This window comes from Cyprinus carpio, chromosome B10 (assembly GCF_018340385.1).
Source record: "Cyprinus carpio isolate SPL01 chromosome B10, ASM1834038v1, whole genome shotgun sequence".
Lineage (NCBI taxonomy): Eukaryota > Metazoa > Chordata > Actinopteri > Cypriniformes > Cyprinidae > Cyprinus > Cyprinus carpio.
The window spans coordinates 2,913,400-2,938,909 of NC_056606.1; the positions used below are offsets into that span (position 1 = coordinate 2,913,400).

At 35.5% G+C, this 25,510-nt stretch overlaps 1 protein-coding gene across 7 annotated transcripts; it reads right to left on the reverse strand.

Annotated features, from left to right (window-relative positions):
* Positions 1 to 1,959: 1,959 nt before the first annotated feature.
* tpm2 (tropomyosin 2 (beta)) lies at positions 1,960 to 25,042 on the reverse strand. 7 transcript variants are annotated; one of them, XM_042732105.1, is made up of 9 exons: positions 24,774 to 25,040; positions 22,835 to 22,971; positions 15,837 to 15,970; positions 15,398 to 15,515; positions 14,724 to 14,788; positions 10,474 to 10,555; positions 9,833 to 9,895; positions 7,192 to 7,261; positions 1,960 to 2,359 (listed from the first exon to the last, which is right to left on the reverse strand). In XM_042732105.1, the coding sequence occupies exons 1-9, from the start codon at positions 24,883 to 24,885 to the stop codon at positions 2,277 to 2,279; spliced, it is 864 nt and encodes a 287-aa protein (XP_042588039.1). In that variant the 5' UTR covers positions 24,886 to 25,040; the 3' UTR covers positions 1,960 to 2,276. The 7 variants fall into 7 exon arrangements, with proteins under 7 accessions (XP_042588039.1, XP_042588036.1, XP_042588040.1 ...); XM_042732102.1 differs by lacking the exon at positions 10,474 to 10,555 and adding an exon at positions 11,146 to 11,225 and having other exon boundaries at positions 14,722 to 14,788; positions 24,774 to 25,039; XM_042732103.1 differs by lacking the exon at positions 1,960 to 2,359 and adding an exon at positions 6,442 to 6,632 and having other exon boundaries at positions 10,474 to 10,556; positions 14,725 to 14,788; positions 24,774 to 25,042.
* Between the last annotated feature and the right edge of the window lie 468 nt (positions 25,043 to 25,510).

Below are 25,510 nucleotides of genomic sequence, written 5' to 3' on the forward strand. Positions count from 1 at the left end.
ACTTTGTTTTCATGGTTTATTTCTTCCACTATCAGGCCACCAACACAACAGTGTTCCAGTATGATTATAGTGACAGTACGATTACAGAATCAAGGCACATTATATGTCATAAAGGTCAGTTTGTTCATTTTTATTTTTTCGCTTATTGCTTCCAAAACATACCACAATAATGTAGTAAAAGACATCTCTTTTATATAAATGTAAAATGTCAATTATCATTTAATGTAACAAACAGAAATGTCTGGTACAGGGAGAAGTCAGACTGAAATAAGTGAGTCAGGAAAACAGATCACTAGTGTACCTTTTTATTTATTTTTTAATAAAGAGTGTGAAGGCCCCATGAATTGTGTCAAATGCATTTAATTGAACTACATTCAAAACTCATGGACTGTTCCACGGAGATAGACATAGTATTAATTTACTGTGCATGCTGTAAATTGATGCAGTTAATTGAGTTTTAATAACACTGCACTTCCACTCTTTCTTATGGACGTCTTGAATTTTCTGACATGACTGTGGGATACACTACATAAAGGGGTTTTGTATTTAGTATGGGCTTTGTTCACTGTGTTGGTATTTTCTAAAAAATAAAATCTAAACATAAAATGTTTTTCTACGAGACTTGCTTGCTAATAAGGCACAAAGACCCACCTTAAATGGCCAATAGGAGGTGCTACAATAAAGGTAAGCAAAAACCTCAACCATACATCATGTGATGAAAGCTACTGTGACAAACTAGTCCAGAGCCGCTCTGCTGGTCAGAGCAACAAACTATTAGAAATATTCTGTTGAGTATGTTTTGTTTAGTGAGGTTGTCTGGAGTGGTGCTAAAGAGGCTTTGACTGACAGGACTGATCAAATCTAGACACTGAATGCAATACAAGTCACCTGGATAATTAGAATTCATGCATTCAGGCAGTATTGAGGCCAGATTACTGTATTGTTTCATGTATTTTATGTTGCAGTCTTTTGTTAATTCTCCATACCCCATTATCACATTTTAAGGGTTTTCTTACACCATAATAACTAATAAATAAACCAGCAGAAGCACAAAGTGTCTGCTTATTTTTCTCACTAAAGCATAAACATTTACTGTGGCAGGGGACAAATACATATACTGTTCAAATTCAGTCTTTTAGTCTTTTAATCTGTCTCCACTCTTAACGGTTATTGTCAGACTTATCCAGAAGATGATTTTTCAATAAAAAGTCAAAAGGCAAAATTCTGTTTTCAATATTTTAACAGTTGGCAGGTAAAAGATTAAACAATTGCATAGGATACATTAACAGGTGATGCATAAAATTAGAAGGAATTATTTTAAAAAATGTGTGCAAGAATGATCCAAATGTTATCACTTTTATATACCGACTAAATGCAGTGTTTTTCTAGGATTTACTACATAGTGATTTGCATTAGAGGGAGTTAGACAAAGTTTGAAACAAATGTAAAAATATTTTCCCCAATTAATGGAATCTATTGCATTCTTTCACACAGAAATAATAACAGATTCAGCAATCTCATCCAACACCATAATTATTATCATCATCATCACCTTGAGTACGTGACTGTTATTCTTCACAGATTTGGTCAGATCTGTCAAATAGACAAGAAAAGTTTGCAAACATCTGTAGTAGTTATTATAGTCAAAAACATAAGCCATGTCTTACAGGCCCAAATTTATATAATTATCCCAGAAGTTTTAGTGTTTTCTACTGTTGCCATTTCACAACATTTTAAAGCAAGGGTTATCAGCACAAATTCATTTTGGACCCTCTTCCTTTGGGAGCAGGACACGAGGTCCGCATGTTGCATTTCAAGCAGTGCATTTCATTCAAAGGCCAGAAGTTTGCAGCACTGCATACGGAAACAGTCATTTTACAATTTTGCAGGTGATATGAGACATATTAGTTACAATCACAGCTGTGCATTTTAGTACAAATCAATGAAAATGCTTTTAAAAAAAATAGTAACCCTTGTACAAAATCTTGCTTTTAAATTGTTAGTAGATGGTTTAAGTCCAAAGTTAAGAATTACAGGATTTTTTTCAGACGAGGTCAAAAAGCTATATTTGTAGTAAACATTTCTTACAAATACTACAAATCCAGGTTGATCATGTGTTAATGTACTGCTGGCTTCGCTGTTGTTGTAAGACATTGTTTGCATCGGGTTGTTTGGAAAGAAAATGGCAAGTGTGTGACTTTAAGACATTGACTTATCAAAGCAAAGAGCTGCGTCAGGCACGGCTGGAGAGCTTAGTGTGCTGTGAGACTCCATCTTTATAAATTGTTGAGCTCCTGAAGGGTCTGGTCAAGCACTTGGTGCATGTTCAGATTCTCCTCTTTGGCCTGGGCCAGTTTCTCTGGTGATGTGAGAACAAAAAGTGATTTGGTGAGACAGCCTTAATTTACAACTTGTATGTTGAGTTTCTTTTAGAATGGGTTGGTTTACAAATCTTGACAATCATAATATTAAAAAAAAAAACATAAAAATATTGGGAATGATTGTTATCATTCTCTAAGAATCCAGCTGAATAAAAAAGCTTTCTGTAGATGTATGGTTTGTTATGATAGGACAATATTTGGCTATTATGAAAATCTGGAATCTGAGGATGCAAAAAAAAAATAAAAAATCTAAATATTAAGAAAATCACCTTTTAAGTTGTCCAAGTGAAGTTCTTAGCAATGCATATTACTAAACAAAAATTAAGTTTTGGTATATTTATGATAGGAAATTAACTAAATATCTTCATGGAACATGATCTTTACTTAATATCCTAATGGTTTTTGCCATAAAAGAAAAATCTATAATTTTGACCCATACTATGTATTTTTGGCTATTGCTACAAATATACCCCAGAGACTTAAAACTGCTTTTGTGCTCCAGGGTCACATATAGAAAATAAATTAGCATAAGAACAATGGATTGTTCTTCCTAGGCCACTGATGCAGCCTCTGTAGATTTGTATTTATGTATGTATGTATATATTTGTCTCCACTGTATGTCTGTATCTAATCCTGTAATATTAATATAACTGTCCCTGGAGTTAAAACACACCTCTTCGCACATATCAAGCTAAACAACCTTGGATAAGAGTATCTTTGCAGCTCAATGTTTCCATATTCATCAGCACCTTTTATATGAGTTTGTCAAGGTTTTGTTCTTCTGTCAAACCAGCTATCAACAAGAAGCCATGTTTTTGAACCATCTGCGGTTTGTGTAATATGGAAGCATTCAATATTTAATAAAGCCAGAGCATTTTAAAGGAGCTGTCAATAACACAAGCAACTCTGACCAGGCTGTGTCAAAGTTACACATTTGTGACAAAAAAACAGGAATGTTAAAATAGCACAACAAAATAGTTTCTGCTGGCGCAATAATGCAAAATAGATACAGCAGTTATTACACGACTTTGAGCTCATCTAGGGATTTATTCTGTAAACATACACATATATATATATATATATACACACACACACACATATATATGTGTGTGTGTGTGTGTGTGTGTGTGTGTGTGTGTGTGTGTGTATATATATATATATATATATATATATATGTGTGTGTGTGTATATATATATATATATATATATATAATTTATGAACATTCAACAACAAAAAAACCTCAAGCAAGTTTATTTATATGCATTTCAAAAATGTTGTGCACATCTTGATGCTATCATCCAGAATTTTTATGCAATATACCAACATTTGGATAAAAATACAGAAGTTTAAAATAGTTACTAACATACAGTACCCACAAAGTCACCTTGGTTTTTGAAAGTTAACATCTTACTCAGAGTTAACTTACTTGGGTTAGTTTAACCTGATTTCTGGATTATACACAATTTGAAAATATATATAACAAGCAGTCAGTTAAGTATTTTTACGAAAACAGTGACATCTTGCATTACTTTATGATTTTAGTTTATCATTTCAGTTTTCTAGGTTTGAAACGGTAGCTGAAATCACAGAAAGCTAATTTGCAAGTCAGTTTAAGTTTAGTGGCACCAGCATTTGACAGTAGCTCTATTGCGGCCTTTAAGTCTTGAGGTTTGTCACCATCAGAGCAATGCTAGAAAATGAACGTCAACTATGCTGAAGGAGATCCGTTGATCAAGCTTTCAATGGAAATTGACAGTATTTTCTGACTTTAGAATTCATTGTAATTAATATGAAAAACTGCAGAGATGAATGTGTATCTCATTAGGCTTTGATCAATGGCTGCACTGCCTGAGATCCACCTTATTTTTCCCGTCTGGCATCCGGTCTCATCTACGTCCAACTATTTTTAGCTCTGCAAAGCAGCTCTTTCAGCTGCTTGATATTGCAAATTGGTGTGTCTTACCAGATTCATTTAATGTATTATCTTAATTAGGAACACACTGGTCTGCAGTGCAAACAGTTTGACCATTTACTGCACATTGTTATTCTTCTCGTTATTTCCCTACAGCGGCTGATGAACCGGAAATCTCACATTTTCACAGAAAACGGCTTACTTCTGCATTGAAGAATAAGGTGGATAAGAGTGCACACTTCAGAAACACTTGTTCATAGTCCGTTGTTCTCAGTAAAAAATTGATAAGAGTGTTGTGTTCATTGTATATTTTTAATAGTACGTTGTTTTTAGTAAAAAAAGTTTCATATATATACACAGTATGTGTGAAAAGTTTGGAAACATTACTATTTTTAATGTTTTTGAAAGAAGTTTCGTCTGCTCATCAAGCCTGCATTTATTTGATCAAAAATACAGAAAAAACAGTAATATTGTGAAATATTATTACAACTTAAAATAATAGTTTTCTATTTGAATATACTTAAAAAAAATAATTTATTCCTGTGATGCAAAGCTGAATTTTCAGCATCATTACTCCAGCCTTCAGTGTCACATGTAACATCCAGTCTATCACATGATCATTTAGAAATCATTCTAATATTCTGATTTATTATGAGTGTTGGAAACAGTTCTGCTGTCTAATATATTTGATGAATAAAAGGTTAAAAAGAACTGTATTTATTCAAAAAAAAAAAAAAAATTCTAATAATATATATTCTAATAATATATTTTCTTTACTATGACTTTTTATCAATTTAACACATCCTTGCTGAATAAAAGTATTGATTTTATTTTTAAAAAAAATAAAGAAAAAAAAATTACTGACCCCAAATTACTGACCAGTAGTGTATATTGTTATTACAAAATATTTATATTTTAAAAACATAGCTTTTTTTTTTTTTTTTTACTTTTTTATTCATCAAAGTATCCTAAAAAAGTATCACTTGTTCTGAAAAAATATTAAGCAGCAGAACTGTTTCCAACTTTGATAATGAATCATCATATTAGAATGATTTCTAAAGGATCATGTGATAATGATCCTAAAAATTCAGCTTTGCATCACAGAAATAAATGATAATTTAAAGTATAATAAATGTAAAAATTATTTTAAATTGTAATAATATATCACAATATTACATTTTGTTTCTGTATTTTTGATCAAATAAATGCAGGCTTGATGAGCAGAAGAAACTTCTTTCAAAAACATTAAAAATAGTAATGTTTCCAAACTTTTGACCTGTACTGTATATACACATATACATACATATATATATATGGTATGCATGGAAACAAATAATGTATTTAAAAACTGTATTTCCATCTCTGTTGCAACGGTTTTGGAAGAGTCTAAAATGACTGTTGTGTTTTTTAATATTTGTTGGTGTTTGTTGTTGTTGTTTATTAGTTTTTGGATCAGTGTTTTCATTATATGTCTGACGTTCTTTTTCTTTGACTCAATCAATCATTTCTTTTTTGACTTTGTCTATTATTTATTTTTGTTGTTTTGTCAGAATAGAAAAGTGTCCTGTCCAAACTGTAGCTATAAAATTAGAAGCACACAATTCCCTAGAATATCATTATACGCTTAAACATTAAGATTTGTACTCATGGAAATTACAAAAAGTATTCAAACCTGTTCATTAGAAGGGTGTGTCCCAATACTTTTGGCAATATAGTGTATGTATATTATACACACACACACACACACGCTACGTCCGTGAAACAATGGTAGTCTTTGGTAGCTATGCAGCTCTGGCTGCTGTTTGCAGGGTCTGTTCTTGTGTGCTTATGTGCACTAGGCTGCACAACGATTGAATTCACTGCATATTCGGTTGTCACAATCTGAATTATCCACTTTTCACACATAAAATAAATGACAAATCTGTGATGATGTAAAATAAATATAGAAATAAAGAAAATAAATGAATATATTATTTAATTTATTAAGGAAGAAGGGTAGGGTGGAGTTTCTTAGATTTATTATGGCACAGATGCTGTAGTGGGAGTGTGAGAGTTATTGTGGTTAATATGATGAAGCACCTCCGAATGGACAGTCATGAGAACAACACTTCCTCTACAGATCACAAAGACAGGAGAGAAAGACACGACACAAAACTGGAGCTGCAGCCGTCAAATCAGACTGAACAACAGTCACGTGAAGAAAAACAGACAGAACACAGAAGAGAAGGAGGATGAGGATGAGAGCGAGAGAGCTCTTAGAGGGTAGTCATGTCGTTCAGAGCCAGATCCAGCTCCTCGCTGAGGGCTTTACCCTTCAGTTTCTGAGCGTACACCTCATCTGTACATCATCCCAGAGGAGAACACAGACAGAACGAAACAAGCAGCAGAAAAAGACAAAATAATACTGTGAGATGGAGAACCAATTTCAGCTATCACAGTTGTTTCACTGCAATGTCTGAACAACAAGCAATCTTGGTTAGAAAACCTTGGCTCAAGCATAAATTTCAAGCTCACTCAAAGAGTTGCTATGAAATGAAACCCAGGATACATGCTCTCACGTGTCGTCTACTTATTCCCTCAACATCTAAGGTGTCTGAGTCACCTAGCCAAAAACAGATGACATGCAGTTTCAGTCCATCAATGGACACTAGATCGATCTGTTGGAAGTGCACACAACGCCTACGACACTTCAAGCAACGTTAGTATATGAGATCTGGCTCATCTGGTCATGCGAAACATTTTTCTATGAACCATTTTGGTTTACAAAACATGGGAGAGAGGTTATAATTAGAACGAGTGTGGCAACAAAACTGCTAACACACACAAGTCAATTCTAGTTATTTTGACATTAGTAGAGTCAATCTTTACAGGCAGCAGAACAAGTCTTGAAGATGTACCTTCTAAATCATCAATGGTCTTCTCAAGCTTCGCCACAGACCTCTCAGCAAACTCAGCACGCGTTTCAGCCTAGAGAAAAGAAACAACATATTTTCATTCATTTTCTCAAAACGAATACTTCAGAAATATTACATGAACAATAGTGCTATTGTACTTAGTCACATGCGTAATGATAATCAATGAGCTGATCAAATGGTTGGTAAAATGGCCTGAATTGTTTTGTTACAGTTTTTACACACTGAATTGTTTGAAGGGGATTCTCGCTCAATGAAACAATAAAGGGAAACTTGAGAACACAGAGAACATAAAGAGCGCTGGATGAAGTGACTGTGAACCTACAATCAAGTGAAACTAAACCTGCAAAGGCATCCTATCTTTTGCCAGAGATAAAGATCTTTTTTTTCTATCTCTGAGATAAAAAAGTTCAACATTGCACAGATGGATTAACCATATTAGTGACCCAGTGTCGGCTTATAGGCGAGCAATTTATATATATATATATATATATATATATACACATGCATACACATACAGGTGCATCTCAGTAAATTAGAATGTCGTGGAAAAGTTCATTTCAGTAATTCAACTCAAATTGTGAAACTTGTGTATTAAATAAATTCAGTGCACACAGACTGGTAGTTTAAGTCTTTGGTTATTTTAATTGGGATGATTTTGGCTCACATTTAACAAAAAAAACCCACCAATTCACCAATTGTTCATCTCAGCAAATTAGAATACTTCATAAGACCAATAAAAAAAAATCATTTTTAGTGAATTGTTGGCCTTCTGGAAAGTATGTTCATTTACTGTACATGTACTCAATACTTGGTAGGGGTTCCTTTTGCTTTAATTACTGCCTCAATTCGGCGTGGCATGGAGGTGATCAGTCTGTGGCACTGCTGAGGTGGTATGGAAGCCCAGGTTTCTTTGACAGTGGCCTTCAGCTCATCTGCATTTTTTGGTCTCTTGTTTTTCATTTTCCTCTTGACAATACCTCATAGATTCTCTCTGGGGTTCAGGTCTGGTGAGTTTGCTGGCCAGTCAAGCACAACAACAACATGGTCATTTATCCAACTTTTGGTTCTTTTGGCAGTGTGGGCAGGTGCCAAATCCTGCTGGAAAATGAAATCAGCATCTTCAAAAAGTTGGTCAGCAGAAGGAAGCATGAAGTGCTCCAAAATTTCTTGCTAAACGGGTGGAGTGACTTTGGTTTTTAGAAAAAACACAATGGACCAAGACCAGCAGATGACATTGCACCCCAAATCATCACAGACTGTGGAAGCTTAACACTGGACTTCAAGCAGCTTGTGCTATGAGCTTCTCCACCCTTCCTCCAGACTCTAGGACCTTGGTTTCCAAATGAAATACAAAACTTGCTCTCATCTGAAAAGAGGACTTTGGACCACTGGGCAAACAGTCCAGTTCTTCTTCTTCTTAGCCCAGGTAAGACACCTCTGACGTCGTCTGTGCTTCAGAAGTGGCTTAACAAGGGGAATACGACAACTGTAGCCAAATCCCTCGACACGTCTGTGTGTGGTGGCTCTTGATGCCTTGACCCCAGTCTCAGTCCACTCCTTGTGAAGTTCACTCAAATTCTTGAATGGATTTTGCTTCACAATCCTCATAAGGCTGCGGTTCTCTCGGTTGGTTGTGCATCTTTTTCTTCCACACTTTTTCCTTCCACTCAACTTTCTGTTAACATGCTTGGATACAGCACTCTGTGAACAGCCAGCTTCTTTGGCAATGAATGTTTGTGGCTTACCCTCCTTGTGAAGGGTGTCAATGATTGTCTTCTGGACAACTGTCAGATCAGCAGCTGCCCCATGATTGTGTAGCCTAGTGAACCAAACTGAGAGACCATTTTGAAGACTGAGGAAACCTTTTCAGGTGTTTTGAGTTGATTAGCTGATTGGCATGTCACCATATTCTAATTTGTTGAGATAGTGAATTGGTAGGTTTTTGTTAAATGTGAGCCAAAATCATCACAATTAAAAGAACCAAAGACTTAAACTACTTCAGTCTGTGTGAATTTAATTTATTTAATACACGAGTTTCACAATTTGAGTTGAATTACTGAAATAAATGAACTTTTCCACGACATACTAATTTATTGAGATGCACCTGTACATAAATATATGGTCTTTTTTAGTATTTAATTAAACATAATCAGTGACAATACTCTCAAAACTGAACTGTCGTGTTCACTCAACAACCAGGCTAACAACCCCAGTCATAAAACTGTATCCATAAATAAAATCTCTAGCAATCAATAACCTACCAAATCAGTTCTGGTTACACAAATGATAAGACTTCAGTCTGTAACTGAACATGTGACACTGAAACTCATGATAAGAAAACCGTGTTTGTCCATGTTCGCTAACAAAAAAAAGTGTTAGTAACTGCATTGTTTATTTCTGTAAGGATTCGTGCTGTGTGGACTGAAAGGCTTGTATTTATGCACAGTCATGTTTTATAGTTAACCACGTTATTTACCACAGTTTACTGCAGTTTCTATGTTCAAGGTTGTTTAACAAAGCTACTGAGGCTCCCATAACAGTGTATAATAATATGGTGTCAAATTTAAATGAGAGTTTATAGCTGATAGAGAGGAGCAGTTGTGCTGAATTTTCATAAACTCACCTCTTTGAGTTTGTCAGTGAGTACTCTGATTTCCTCTTCATATTTGTCTTCCTTTGTGGAGTACTGGGGAACAAACAAAAAATAAATCATTGATGCTGCAGTTATCATTGTGTGAAGATAAACTGAAAGGCAAGAGCATTTTTCACAATCTGTGCAATAATTATGCCTTTGAAGATAAAACAAAGGTTTTATTTACATACCATTCAATATTTAAGAACTCTTTACAGTTCTTAAATGTTCTTAAATACTCACTGCAGTATACTAAAATACATATGAAAATGTATTTAAAAAAAAAAAATGAAAAAGAACACTGAAAAGCATTGGCAAAAGAGAGATGGCGGGATGTCAGTGGAGGTTGTTGGTGTGTGTGAGTTTTTTTATTTTTTAATTGGAAAAGTTAACTTTTTTGTTTGTTCTCACCTTGTATAAAATATTGCTTTAACAAGGGGAATCTCATTTTTAAGTTTGGCTTTAAATTTGGATAAATGACAAATGTTATATAATCATTTGTTGTACAAGTACAAAATTACAACCACAAATACAGATTAGCCCCGTTAGAGTGAACATGGGAAGTCTGACTTGAAAATTAATAGCAGGGCATTTGGACTTTTCTCTGCAACAAACACTAAGGCTCTGCCTACCTTATCAGACTGTGCCTCCAGGGACTTCAAATTGTTGGTGACATTTTTCAATTCTTCCTCTAGGTCACCAGATTTGCTGTACCACAGCAAGAGATGTGGGAAAAGAAAGGGCAAAGGAAAGGAGAGAGACAGCACTTTGAGAAGACAGAAAAGGCAGCGGTTTTTAGCAAAAGAGACCCCAACTTGAATTGAACAATGAGGTCATTCCCTTTAATTTTGGCTGAATATTAGAGCCATTCAAAGTTCCAAGCACATCAAGCACTTTAAATGCCTTTACATGTTATTCACAAAAGTTTCTTACACAAAATTTCTTAAGAAAAGCAATGCAGAATATAACGGCAACTGAGGACTGGCTACCTTAATAATAAACTAATAATTAATAATAATAAAAAAATACAAATAAACTAAACAATAATAATAGTTTTAAAAATAATAATAAATAAAATAATTAAAACAAAATATTTTTCAAGGTGCTTGTTACACAACAGCAGTAATTAAAGTGTGGTATTCCCCAAGGTTCTAGTTGAGGTCTCTTTTTCTTTTGCATTTTTTTTTTTTATATGATGAGTTAGAGAGCCGAGAAGAGCAGCACAGGAGGACACAGATCTCCGAAAGTGAGGACAGTTTAAGAGAAGCCGGCGTTAACGAGCTACATCAGTCTCTCAGCAGTACCTCTTCCTCTCCGGCCATCATGGATTTAAAATTCTGGTCCATGAGTTTAAGTTCCTCCTCCAGCTGCCTGACTCGACTGGGTTAGTCCAAGACGGGCCAGTGGGGGAAGGGGGAGGTAATGGGGAGTCACAGGATAAGAAGCAAAGGATCATGCATTTTGAACACAAGGAGAATGGACAATCAGAAACCTTGGTGTTGTTATATAATCCTGAGAACTCTTCTGTTATTTTATTAAAGCTGCAGTCCATAAGTTTTGCCTCTTTGTTCGCATCTCTGTTTAAAAACCTGCAATTACAGCTGTTTGCAGAATGATCTTCCTTGATTGGCTCCGGCGCGGCTCCAGCATGGATGAATCTAATGTTTTGAGTAGTATGTGTTTGTAGCAGTCAGTCACCGCACCAGTGTGGATATTTACTGTACTTCGCAATCACAGATCCTGGCCTATGTCTTGGAATATATGACCCAAATAAGAATTTTCACCAGATAATGTCATTTGAACAAGTAACAAGTCTGCCACGTTTGTTCTGACCAACTGAGGAAAAAAGCATCACAACAAACTGCGCTACCAATGGTGATTTTTTAAATTACTCACCCTCAAGGCATCCTAAGTGTATATGACTTTCTACTTTCAGACGAAGCTGTTTAATGGCACTCAACGGGTATTGCAGTGCTTCAGTCCAAAAGAAGTGAAATAAAAAGCGCCCATCCATTAAAATAAAGTGTCTCACACAGCTCCGGGGGGTGAACAAAGGCCTCCTGTAGTGAATCAATGTGTTTTTGTTTTTAATGGATGGGCGCTTTTTATTTTATTTCTTTTTTTTTGTTTCTTTTATGTTTTTTTGTTTTAATAGACTATTTTTAGTATAAATCTGACTGGATTCGTCTAAGAGAAGAAAGTCATATACACCTAGGATGCCTTGAGGGAGAGTAATTTATGGCCTAATTTTCATTTTACTATTTTTAGTATAAATCTGACTGGATTCGTCTTAGTTTTGATTTTCATTTTTGGGTAAACTATCACATATCACATCAAATCGCACAAATTATTATAATCGTTATACTTTGTGCGTGACTATGAGCATAGTGTGTATTAGCGTGTAGATTTCAATTTCTGTACAGTCTAATCTCTAATTGTCATACCTTTTGAATTTCATATTAAGAAATTCTTTTAACCCAAAAAGCAAATTATTCACCCTTCGAACTGGTTGTCTTTAAAATACAAATCTTGTGTAATCTCACATAGGCCATCTGTCATCAGAAGCACATTTAACACTGGAATATAATTTAATTTCATTCACATGTGTTTCATAAACACATAATACTTTCTGGATTACAATTCGCCATCAAAATGATACATTTAGCCTAATTATTCCAGATGCTGTGAAAAAAGTAATTTAGTTTTATTCGGATTTGTTTTTTGAAAGTTTGACTCCTAACCCTAAGGTTGTGGGTTCGAGTCTCGGACGGGACGTAATACCACACTGCACTTGAGGTGTCCTTGAGAGAGGCACTGAACCCCCAAATTGAACCACGGGCGCCCCACTGTCCGGGTGTGTGTTCACTGCTGCGTAGTGTGCACTTTGGATGGGTTAAATGCATATGGAAGCAGATTAGTCTCTAATATAATTCACTCAAAAAATAAGTAACGATTCACACATGCGTAGACAATTTCACATGCATTGAAACAGAATTCACAAATACACACAAAAAAAGTTTCACGTGCGTTGAAAAAAAAAAAAAAATATTCACAAAAAAGCAATTCACATGCGCAAAATAAAATTATATATCGCATTCATAAAATACATTTCACAAATGCAAAACAATCGTAAGATATACAAACTGTGCACAAGGAAAACTTTGAATGTTTAAAATGTACGAGTGTCTGAATGTACAAATCGTCAGTTTACTACGAATCCACTCGGAATGTGTGTGTGTGTTTTTGAGACTTTCCTGGCAGTATCAGCTTCTTCCCACGAATGGGTCTGTCGCACACAAGTTAGCCAATCAGATGCGAGCTTACCATTAAAGCCAATCATATCATAAGCCACTGAGACTGCATTCAAGGATGTAGTTTTGCACATGTTCAGATGATTTCAGCTCGCTCCCTCAGATGGCAGAAGCTTCCTTTGTTTGACCAGTTTGCGCAGTGTCAGAAACGGAAGTGCAGCTAAAAATCGCTAAAAATGGGCTTCACTTGTCTCAAATGAGTTCCAATTGGGTCGCTGTGTCCATTTCTTTCAAACTGTCTATGGGATTACTGATGTAAAGCTTAATTTCCGTTCTAAATTAATCCATATTGCGCAAAAAGGTGCGCAGAATCGTGCTCCTTGAATGCACTCTCGGTGGCTTATGATATGATTGGTTGATATGGTAAGCTCGCATCTGATTGGCTAAAGAGTACGACAGACCCACGTGGGAAGAGAGCATGCCAGGAAAGTCTCAAAAAACATCAAACACACAAATCCGAGTGGATTCAATGCGAGTATAAATGATGATTTGTACATGCAGACACTCGTACATTTTAAACATTCAAAATTTTGTGATGCACCATGAATAATATGAATTGTTTTGCATTTGTGAAATGTATTTTTATGCATATATGCCTTTATTTTGCGCATGTAGAATTGCTAATTTTGTGAAATCTATTTTTTTCACGCACGTGAATTTTTTTTGTGTGTACGTGAATCGGTTTCATTCATGTGTGAAATTGTCATACGCATGTGTGAATCGTGTTTTTTTGCTGTGAATTATATTTGAGACTAATCTGCTCCATAAATGCAGAGCACGAATTCTGAGTATGGGTCACCATACTTGGCTGTGTCACGTCACTTTAATTTCTTTTTTTTTTTAAAGGCTATAAACGATCCTCCACCTGGAGGATCCTCACATACGATAGTCTACTAGCCGGGAGAACTTCTTTATGTTTACAGACGTGACATAATCACAGCATGCTCGAATTTCCAGCAAAAACCTTCCCGTACCACTTAAATTAGAAAACATTATTATAAGCTAACTGTTGTGAATTGGGCTAAAGTAAGGCGATAGTTTTGAACACTGGCTGGTTATGTATTTGCTTAAACATTGATTTCGGATAATTTTTAACTAAAAAAAAAGTTACGGACTGCAGATTTAAAATAAAAAGCATTTGCAGCAAACAGAATCCTGGAAATAAGTTTTCTGAATATAGTTTTGTAATTTGTTTTAGGTAACAGATATGTTTATTTTACTGATGTTTTTCTTGAATGAGTTATTCAATTTTGTTGCCATTGTGAATAAGTTTTTCATGCATTGCTTCTGAGTAAATTAATATATTCAACACACTTTTGGCAAGGAATTTGATTAAGCTCATTCATGTTTTCATGATATTAGTGCTAGCCTACACTTTTAACATCCAGGAATATGCTTCCTTATTACTGAAATTAAAGTATCAGTATCAGATATCAATGACAACAGAATCCCTGTTAGCACACAAGGTTACTGATGTTATTATTTATTTATGATTAATGACGACATAATGTTTTGTTTAAGCACAAGTTTAATGATGTTTTTGTTTTTTTTTTTTATGTTATTTCGATTAAGTTAATTCAGCTCGCTCCTCAGAGCGCTCAAGCTCACTCTCAAGAATCACCAGTTTACGAGCCACCTGCAGTCCAACAAGCACACAAATAGACCCAATTTTACAATTACTGTCAAATAACAAATATCACAGAGCTGTAAAGCCAAGTTATGAAGGAGGAAGTTAATCCCTAATAAACAATAATGCAGGAAAATTCAGGTTTATGTATAGTGACACATCTTCCACACTAAAAAAAACTTCAGTGCTTACATATCCTTAAATATCAATCAGACACACTGACAGAAATTGCAGCTGGATATGACACTTGGAATATACATGCAGGGTGTCTATGATACTATCCATCAAACTCGCAAGAAATGGCCATAAGCCAATGCCATGTATAAATGCTATTTATAAATATATATTTTAAATGAATAAACATGAAATATAAGAAACCATGAATAAATTATTTCTTTGTTATTTTCAGCAGGTTTATGGGCTTGCTTGGCTTTTTCTTTTGTCTGAATCCCGAGTGTTTTTTGGTCTTGATTTGATTTTTCTTTTGTCTGAATCCCGACCACCATTGTGAAATTTTGGAACTTTTATGCATGGCCATAATTCAATATACTGTGAAAAGCATCTACTTATAAGAAGCCTCCAGTCATTTAATAATGTGAGGATGGCCGACATGCACACCTCCTCATATTTGCGGTCAGCCTCCTCAGCGATGTGTTTGGCCTCCTTCAGCTGCATCTCCTGGATCTCCATCTTCTCCTCATCTTTTGTTGCTCTGTTCTCTATCACCTTCATTCCTCTGTATGGAGAAACCACATGGTTAGTATTACATTCAGAAGTGCCATGAACAGAGCAACTCAAGTCTAAACACAACAGGTTTGAGGTATTTACTCTGGACGGATGGCTGATCCTTTACAGTGTGGAAAGTTTGTCTTTCGAATGACAAAAAACTATTTGAAACTACCTAAAATTCTGGCTTTGAACAGGTATGAAAAAACATATTTCATGTTTTTTTTTCTGATAACAAAAAACTAAAGGAATGTGTGTCAAATAAAAAAAATAACTGCCCCGTGAACAAAGCCCAGGTGTGTTGTGTAAGTGTTAAAGAAGCCGCGGTCACCTCTCGCTCTCATCCGCGGCTTTCTCGGCCTCCTCCAGCTTCTGTAGCGCGGTGGCGAGTCTCTCCTGGGCACGATCCAACTCCTCTTCTACCAGCTGGATACGTCTGTTCAGGGACGCCACCTCGGCCTCGGCCTGCCATCACAGGAGAATCAGTCAATGCACACCATGCCATGGAGGACAAATGTCATCTGGAACTTGAACATGTTAGATAATGTGATAGCAACATGCAATGGGAAAATCTTTGAGATTAAATATCCAATTAAGTGCAAAAATCTACAACATCAAGATAAAGGACTTTTGACTCAAACCACAAATTTTCTTTCTTCATATTGTTATGCTTCCTCAAAAGTAGGTATTTTGAAGAACAACAAAAAAGGTAGACTTTTATTGTATTTACCAATTTATTTATTTACCATTACAACAGGTGTAAAACACAGTACATACAACAGTAGGGCAGCAGAAGCAATAGGAATTTTCTAAAACATAAAAAACATTATTCTTCATAAGAATTATTAGAAGAAATCTTTTGTGGTGTTGTTAAAAAAAAAATTTTTTTATTTTTGTGTTTTTATAAGCAACTTAATTTCCATTTAAGCTATACATTTTATTAGTTCATGAAGTCACTGGCATGAAGCAGCAGCAGAAGTTCACATCGGACACATGTTCTCTCAGAATGCATTGCTGGCTTTAAAGTTAAACTTTAAAAATGCAAAGTTCACTGCGTAAAGAGTGTTGAGCTCACTATCAACCGTTTGTGCAATGCTTTAATAGCTAACTACATGCTAGCAATGCTATTACTACTATGTTAACCCTTTAAATGTGGGAACATTTAATCATGTCACCAAACACAGCACACAATGAACATGAATGAACATGAACAACATGCCTGTAGCTATTAGACATTATTCAAAAAATGGCAATTCTAATGTCGTTATATTAATAACATCTTTACAACAGAAGTTCTTCTTCATAATCTAGTAAAACGACACTGCTCAGTACAAAGGTGGCCTAATTTGTTTGTGGGTTAAAGGCATGCTAGCTTCTAGAGCTATTTTCATTGCAAGGTTAAAATCAAGGATAAAATATAAAAATAGCTAAAACCACTGAAACCTCATATAAGATGTTTAAGAAGCCAAAGGTGGCCTATTTTTTATGATTTTTAAGAAGATTCTTTTTTTATTTTTAAAGTGTGTGAGCAGAATTAAAGACTTCATTAGAAATATCACATTTAAATAAAGTGCTGGACATAAATGACTTTAAACATACAAATATTTTTGTGAAAAACATCTGAACAAGTAATATATCTGCCACTTTCGTTCTGACCTACAGAAAAAGTCATTTTAAGTAAATCACATGAATGACCTTTTTGTGATTGCTCAGATCAGATAAAGTCCCATGCTGAAAACTATTATTAAACTTGGCTTCAGTAATTGTAAATGTTCCAAACCTCAACATTACTTTGTGTAACTATAGCTGTAATTTTTGCAGAGTAATGTTATCCTCACTTTCTAAGCAATTCAGTATTTTTATACTCTTTTTATTAGTAATTTAGCTGTATTATTTGGGTAGTGTTTAAGTAATGTTATCCTCACTTTTTTGATAAAATTGCATACACAAGTCATTTGAACATTCCTGTTGCATGTATGATGTGGGAGTATCATGTCATTTTCACAACTCTTTGGTCTAATGAAAGGGGGTTTTTTTCAGAAAGATGTTTTGTCAGCTGAACAATGTTAAGTTGTTGTACAATCCATTGAACACACTTCTGTCACTCACTGCCTCGATGTAAAACTGACATTTCACATGAAATCTGACCTGACAGCAAGGAAAGAGTTTGTTCATTTTTAATGAAAAAAGAAAAAAAAAACTCCTGTAGTGCACTGTTAATGAAAGGCAGCAGTTCAAATAGACTTGAGGGGTTGGACAACACATGAGACTTTTCTCTAAACTTAAGTTTATCTTCATGTAAACTACCATCACATCTACAGTAGGACAAGGACACAAAACGATTAACTTAGTCTGGGCCCGTGGGCTGATGGTGTCTGCATTCAGGTGGAGTAAAATCGCATGATCACATGGATAATTGATCACATATTCACAGGTCCATGTCACAGAAAGAGCTTGATTTGAAGTGAGAGATGCTTTAAGTCGTCAACATCACCCGCCCTCAATATAAACCCTAATCCTCTTCTCAGGTCCAGCGCATTAGCTCAAGTTCATCTGACAGGTCAGGAGCTCTGTGCTCCACATGTAGTAGATCAAACCTGAGTATTGTTTCATTCTGCACTGTTTCACCTTATTATACTTTTTTTTGTATTTGGTTTTTATGTTTTCTTTGTATTTGGATTAGTTATTTTAATTTTTTTATTTGTTTTTGTTCTTTAGTTAAAAATGTAAATTATGTGAATTTTTAGTCGTTTTAATGGCACTCAAGGCATCCTAATTTTATGTGAATCCAATCGGAGTTATATTAAAAATTGTCCTTGCTCTTCCAAGCTTTATAATTGGAGTAGGTGGGTGTTTTTGTTCAACAGTCCAAGAGTATTATTTGTAGTAGGTTGGTGTTTTTGTTCAAATGTAGTAGAGCACATTCATAACAAAACGTGCCTCACACGGATCCGGGGGGTGAATAAAGGCCTCCTGTAACGAACTGTTAGAAAAATATCCATGTTTAAAATGTTATAAACACTTTTTTCTCACTTCTGCTGACTGTCATACGTGCATTTAGCACGAGTGAGCGAAAACACGGGTGATTAGTGACGAAAAGCACGTTTTACTACGAGTGAGCAAAACATGGTTTTATTGTGATTTTTGTCACTACAAAACTTCTACAGATGCCAACCATGAGAAACATCAGACTTACATTTGTGACCCTGGACCAAAAAACCAGTCATAAGAGATAATTTTTTTGATTCATACAAATGAAAGCTGAATAAATAATATTCCCATTGATGTATGGTTTGTTAGGATCAGACAATATTTGTCTGAGATACAACTATTTGGAAATCTGGAATCTGAGGGTGCAAAAAAATCTAAATATTGAGAAAATCACATTTAAAGTTGTCCAAAAGAAGTTCTTAGCAATGCATATTACTAATCAAAAATTAAGTTTTGATGTATTTAGGGTAGGAAATTTACAAATTATCTTCATGGAACATTATCTTTATGTAATATCCTAATGATTTTTTTGGCATAAATAAAAATGGATAATTTTGACCCATACAATGTATTGTTAGCTATTGCTACTAATATACCCCAGAGACTTAAAGATACTGTAGTCATCCATGACATTACACAAGGCCTGCAGTAGGCCCATTTTCTACAAACAACTGACTGCCTGGTTGCTTTGGAATAAAGGGACATTGGTATTGCAGTGAATATGATGTCTAAAGTTAACAAGAAGTGAACAGTGTACGATACATAAAGAGATAAAACATCACTGTAACAGAGTTGTTCAGGCCAGAATCCGCATCCAGGCTGAATACGAGCCTCAAATCCACCACAATATGAATGTTTCTGGGGTCACTCACTCTCTCCCTGGCCTGCCGCTCCAGGTCCACCTCCCTCTGCAGCGCTTCTGCTCGGTTCTCTCTGTAGTAGGTCTGCTGGCTCTGTGTGTGGATCTTCCTCTTCACCGCTTCTATGGATGTTACCGAAGCCATTCCCTCTGGATCCCGAGTCCGGTACTAATAATGATAAACGCGACACGGCAGGGCAGCAGCGATATCGCTATACACCAGTGATCTTGCCTTTATCAGACACCGGTCAGGTTAAACATACTAGTTTCTTCGTCTAAAGAAGTAGGATTCCTCGGAAAAGTGTAGCGTGGATAGCCGGCGAGCGCTCTGTTCGCACCGCGGGCGAAGCACACATCCGTGGGCCGAGCTAAAGCTGATGTGCGCCGGTGCAACAGATGGCGCAGCGCACCTGTCAGGTGATCCGCTGTACTCCGAGCAGCACAGAAGCAGCGGCTTCACTCAAATGTTGCTTTTTTTTTACTAAACACTTGCTTAGAAAACGTATGCCAAGAAAAAGAGCCAGGGGTTCAAGGATCGCCAAACATTAGGCTACATACCAATTAAAATTTGTAAGGGATAGGGTGTAGGGGTTAAAGGATAGACATTAAAAATAAATAAATGATAAAAAATAAAAAATACAATAAATACGCAGGTCACGTAACAATAAACATACTATTCCTTAAAAATGAATTATCAAATAAAAATTACACAAAAAACACCAAAAAGTGAGCATATATTCAAAGTTTTAGTTGCCTTTTTGTTCCAGGAGGTAGATGAAGATTTAATATAGATTTTAATATCTTCTTGGGGGGTAACTTTCATAACCTTGCATTTGCACTTGCGGTCTTTGCACTTGCATTTGACTACTAATATGATGTATTTCCTGTATTTGGCCCAAATGTCCAAGTGAGTGTGATGACCACAAGTGTGTGTCGAACTTTTCATTACCTGATGGGACGCACTTATGGTAATAAGTGCCTTAATAAATACCCTTTCAATTATACCTAATAAATATCCTTTAAAAACCCTTTGTGACTTTAACCACTGAATTTTTACAACACCCTGATTGTCAAAAAAGATTATTTTTATTTACTGATTGTTTGCAAATCTGTATTTCTGGCCCGTTTAGATACAGGAGATACAATGACATAATGTCAAAGGTTTTTATGAGGTTTTGTTAAAAAAAAAATTATAACGTCATTCATGGCTTATAAATATACTGATTTAATTGTACTTACAGCCTATTATATTCTTGGTCACCTATCTGTCAAGATCATATGTACCCAAATGATCTTGGAGATGAGTGTTATTGCTTGCAAACTTTCTACATCATTGTGTCTGTCCAGTCAAATGAATTTCAAACAAATTACAATCATAAAACAGGATGTTTCAGACGCTTGTCCTTAGTTACATTACTGTCCCTACACCAGTCCATTCAATGAAACTCTGAGCAGAAGCTCTGGACATCATGACATCACTGCACTGTAAACAAAGGACTGCATTCCTCTGATGTTTTTCCTTTTTTGGCCACGTATTAACGGTTTAAACACAGTACACAGGCACACAGTCAAAGAGCCTGGTATTTCAGAGTACGAGCTGGAAGCAAAGCAACTACAGAAGTTTCCTGATTAAAACATTTCCACTGTGGCTGAATTGTTTTTCACATGTAACTAGTTGATAATTAACATATGTACATTTATTGCAATGCTAGAGGAGTACGGGCTTGAGGTTTCTCCTCCTCTTCCCAAATACATGATCTTATGGAGGTTTTGTATTGCCAGTCTCATCACTGGGTTGAACTGATCTTCTGTAAAGCTGCTTTGAAACATGGATTGGACAAGTGCAAATTAAAAAGCAGGCCTTTCGAAGTCAAACACACTTATGTACACTTTTAAACAAGCTAGAAAAATACTTCTATAATAATTAGTAGTGTACATTTTAATTAATGATATGACATTATTAAATATATATTTAATGAATATATTTGATAAATATGTAACTGGTGTATTTTCAAGGGTCGTCTAACATTTGTGAGCTGTTTGAACCATCCATAGACTATTTATCAGATCTGAATTGCACAAATACTAATATTTAACACTGCAGACCTTACAGTATTGCTCTCAATACATTTATGAAAAAGTATTGATAATACTGTTATAAAGTAATATACCATGGCACTACCATGGTACATGTCCAAAAAATAATATTTCTTTGGTACCATGCCCAGAAAGTCCGTGGAAGTACCATTTATATCTTTTGCACTTATATTGTATTGTAGATTTGTTTTTTTGTGTTTTTTTTTTTGTATTTGGTGAAGAGTATTGGGTATTTAGTTTTTGTTTTTTTGTCATTGTTGGTGTGTATTGGTATTTGGTCATGTTAAACCTAGGGAACATGACAGGTACTGGATGAAACAGACAGAATCAAGCAGATAACGCAGGGTCTTTGATGAAGTGGCGGGACGCTGCGAGGTGCTGACAGTGTTTATGAAGTGTTTACAGAATCTGATACTGTGGGTGGGTTTGGCACCCGAGCAACAGAGCAGCTGTGGACAGGATCAGCACTTCACATATCATACTGACCGCAGATCATTCCAGCTCCTGAACATTTCGGACCTTTTAGACCTGTCATTTCTAGATGTTATGTTTGAACACATTCCTCAATCCCAATTATCAATTCTAATGCGAAACATGTGTGTGCATGTATGTGCTATTATTATTAACATATATATCTGATCTGGTAGTGATGGTCCTAAAATAGACCTCATTTTAATGTGTGTGAATGTATGTGTTCTAAATATATTTTTTATTTTAACTACGGTGTGAGGTTTGTGAAATATGTGCCTTTTTTGGATTTTTGAGATTTATTTAAATATATTTTTTATTTTAAATTGGTTTTGTATTGTTTTACAAATATGTTTTTTTGAGATTACAAATGAGGCGTCAGGGGGGGGGGTAAACAGACAAATAAACAATACAGACCTATATTTAATATTGTGAAAGATTTTTACAATTGAAAGTAACTGCTTTCTATTTGTAATAAATTGTAATTTATGTCATTTATTTCTGAAATATGATCAAAGCTGAATTTTTACTGTTTTTTTTTACTGTGTGTCTTGTGTGTGTCACATATATTGTAAAAGAAATTATTTTTATATCAAAGCTGATTTTTATTTTGCTTTTAATTATAAAGAAACATTTCTGATTATTATTTTATATGCTGATTCACTGCTCAATAAACATTTCTGATTATTATCAATGTTGAAAAGAGAATATATATATTTGAAATATATATATTGTTTTTTTGAATTTTGATCTTTTGATGATTTATTGCTTAATTGTTAATTTGTTATTTCATTTTTTTTAAATTTATGTTTTGTTGATTTAGTATTAATTTGTCTTTCAAAAAAATAAAATAAAATAACATATCAGTGTAAGGTGTGATGAGAGATGCGAGTGAATCTTATAGCATATCAAACAGAGTGAATGAGAGCGGCCTTCTTCTCGGCCTGCTCGAGTTTCTCCTGAGCGTCCTTCAGTGATTCGGAGTATTTGTCCAGCTCGTCCTCCACACCCTTCAGCTTCTTCTGCAGGCCCAAGAGCTCCTCTTCCAGCTACACACACAAACACACACATTAAGCACTGACAATACAGTCAGATAATACGATAAAAGATATATAGGAAAGGGTTTTGACTAGTTTTATTCAAAAGCATTAATTTGACCAGGTTCTTGATGCTTGATTTGAACACTACTACTGAAAGACCGACTGAAGGACAAATTCAGAGTAGATTTTTTTAGAAACTTTTGTTTTTTCACATTTTGGAAGATCATTACTTATCAAGTATCGTGTCCCCCATCTTAAGTTCATTCCTACACCAATGAAAAATGATGATCTGTAAATCCCGGCTCAGAACTGAGTGTCACATTTAGGTGGGCTGTTTGGGGAGGGCATGAGGAGACGATTATAAAAGGCAAAGTTATGTTAAAGTGGAGGGTTGCAGCAGCTGCTGGTCACCCCCACCCACCCTTTTAACAAGAGTCAAGTAAACCACCACCCATTAACCATAACATCACACATGGCTTAGTGTCATAAACCAGCCTCTATTTATTGTGAGCCAGCGGGACAGTTGGTTTCTGCATATGGAAACACGGAGCAGATAAAACTGGCTTCAAAAATAGAGCCCAGCTTTATAGGCAGGTTGCACTTTGGTCAGCTCATAAATTGAGAAGTGTAAAATAGCTACGGTGGATGACAGAACAAGTGAATGGTGTCAAAGCTATGCACCCATGACGGATGCCTTTCCTTTATTCTGTTTGACAGACCGGGACAGTTTTGAGAAGCATCGCAGCTTTGGCGTGGGACGCAGCCCGGTGGCTCCAGATGGTACAAAGCCTTGATCCTATTATGTTGAACAATTCTTTGAAGGTGGAGCGGGACAAAAAAAGATCAAGGACAGCATGTGTGGTGACCAACAGGGGTACAATAACAAAGGCCTTGGGACAAGAATAGATGGAGTTGGTCAGTCAGTTTCAGGAGCATATAAACTTGGTAAGAGGAACCAATCCAATTCTAAAAAATGAGAAATTCTGAGGTCACCGATTCAAAATCAAATAGATATAATATTCGTCAACTCTATTCTATTACATGTGCTCGGACTCTCCTGGGAAAGCCAGCTGTGCTTCTATCATAAAGAACGACAGTGTCCTTGATGAAGAAGACTTCATTAAATGGGCTTTTAGTGAAATAGTTATAGAGAACTTCTAACTGACATTTCCTTTAAATTATTGAGGATAACAGATTCTGTAAAAAAAAAAAAAACAGTGGCAATGAAAGATCTACAGGAACAATTCATTCATCTCGGTCAATAAATAAATCTAAAGGACTGGCCCGTTCATGCTGTTATTTGTGTCACATTTAATCAAATAGTGGAAAACGTTCCTATCAACCTGGGCCTCTTAATGAAATGGCTGTGATCAAGTATACCTACTTAAATATATTAACATATTTCCAGCACTATATTTGGCATTGGTCTTTCAGTTAGTCCTGATTGATGGGTCTTAAGGAACAAGGCTAAAAATAGTTCATCTCATCAGAGATGCTGGACCATAAACTGGGATTAATCATCTTTTTTGGAGTTGATGACACTGACCAGATGATTACTGATGATTCATATACACTACATGTACATGAAAGGTCAAATGATACAATTTCTTAGTACTGAGGGAAAAAACAAAAAAGGTTTACGTATCACTGCTTAGGCAATTTTCCTCATATTTTTTCTAGTCCACTTCTCCCAGTTTAACAGTGTTAAATTAGACACAGATGGATTTTATCAGTTTAATGGATGGTTTATTAAGACAAAATGGGATTGTATGATAATCGTTGATGGATTTAAGTTAAATTTGTCTAGTCTGCTGTTTGCATTTGTCCTCTGCACCTTTCTTGTCTATCTCTGCCTGTTCTGCGCGATCTATGGCATTCTCCTTGTCTAGCTTCAGCATCTGCATTTTCTTCTTGATGGCCTCCATGGTTGATTTCTTGGGTTTCTGCTAGCAGCCGAGGAGAAAGAGGAGAGCTTGTTCAGAGAGTGGAGGCAGAGACGGACAAAGCTGAGTGCACAGCAGAGAGGCGGCTGGAATCCTCTCCAGAGGAACTCTGGTCTTTTTTGGAAACTTCTCTAAAGTCTCTGGGAGAGTGACGTCCCCCTGCTCTGATTCGTCCTGCTGAATGGGCTCTGCATTTGACCCTGTGATTTTGTCCATGTTTGGGAGGCTCTGAATCCTCATTCTCCAGTTATACTTAAAAAGATCTGAGGTCAGGATTATTCAAATGCCCTGGAAAAACTACTGATGTACATTAACTACATTAGACACTCTGTCTATAGAGTTTCTCTAACATAAATTTGATCATGATTTTTATGAGCAGCATCTCTACGATATGCTGTATGACTTGAGACTTAAAGGTAATGTTCTCAAAAACCACTTTCATTGGCTGGACAATGATTTCCTCTTCCCACTGATTTCAGTCATATAATTTGCCTACTGTGCTCAGCGGTGAGTTATATTGACATTGTGATGGTTTTTGAATGCTAGTACTTTCTTTTCAAACACATGGCATAAAATACTTGTGTTTTCAGTTTTTGAAAGAACAAAA

Bases quoted from the DNA above. Each gene is read 5' to 3' on its own strand.
- tpm2 (XM_042732105.1), bottom strand. From the start codon at position 24,885: ATGGAGGCCATCAAGAAGAAAATGCAGATGCTGAAGCTAGACAAGGAG. The intron at 15,516-15,836 runs GTGACCGCGGCT...TTCTCCATACAG, and splicing joins GCCGCGGATGAGAGCGAGAG to AGGAATGAAGGTGATAGAGA. The intron at 14,789-15,397 runs GTGTGCATGTCG...GTTGGACTGCAG, and splicing joins CTGACCGCAAATATGAGGAG to GTGGCTCGTAAACTGGTGAT.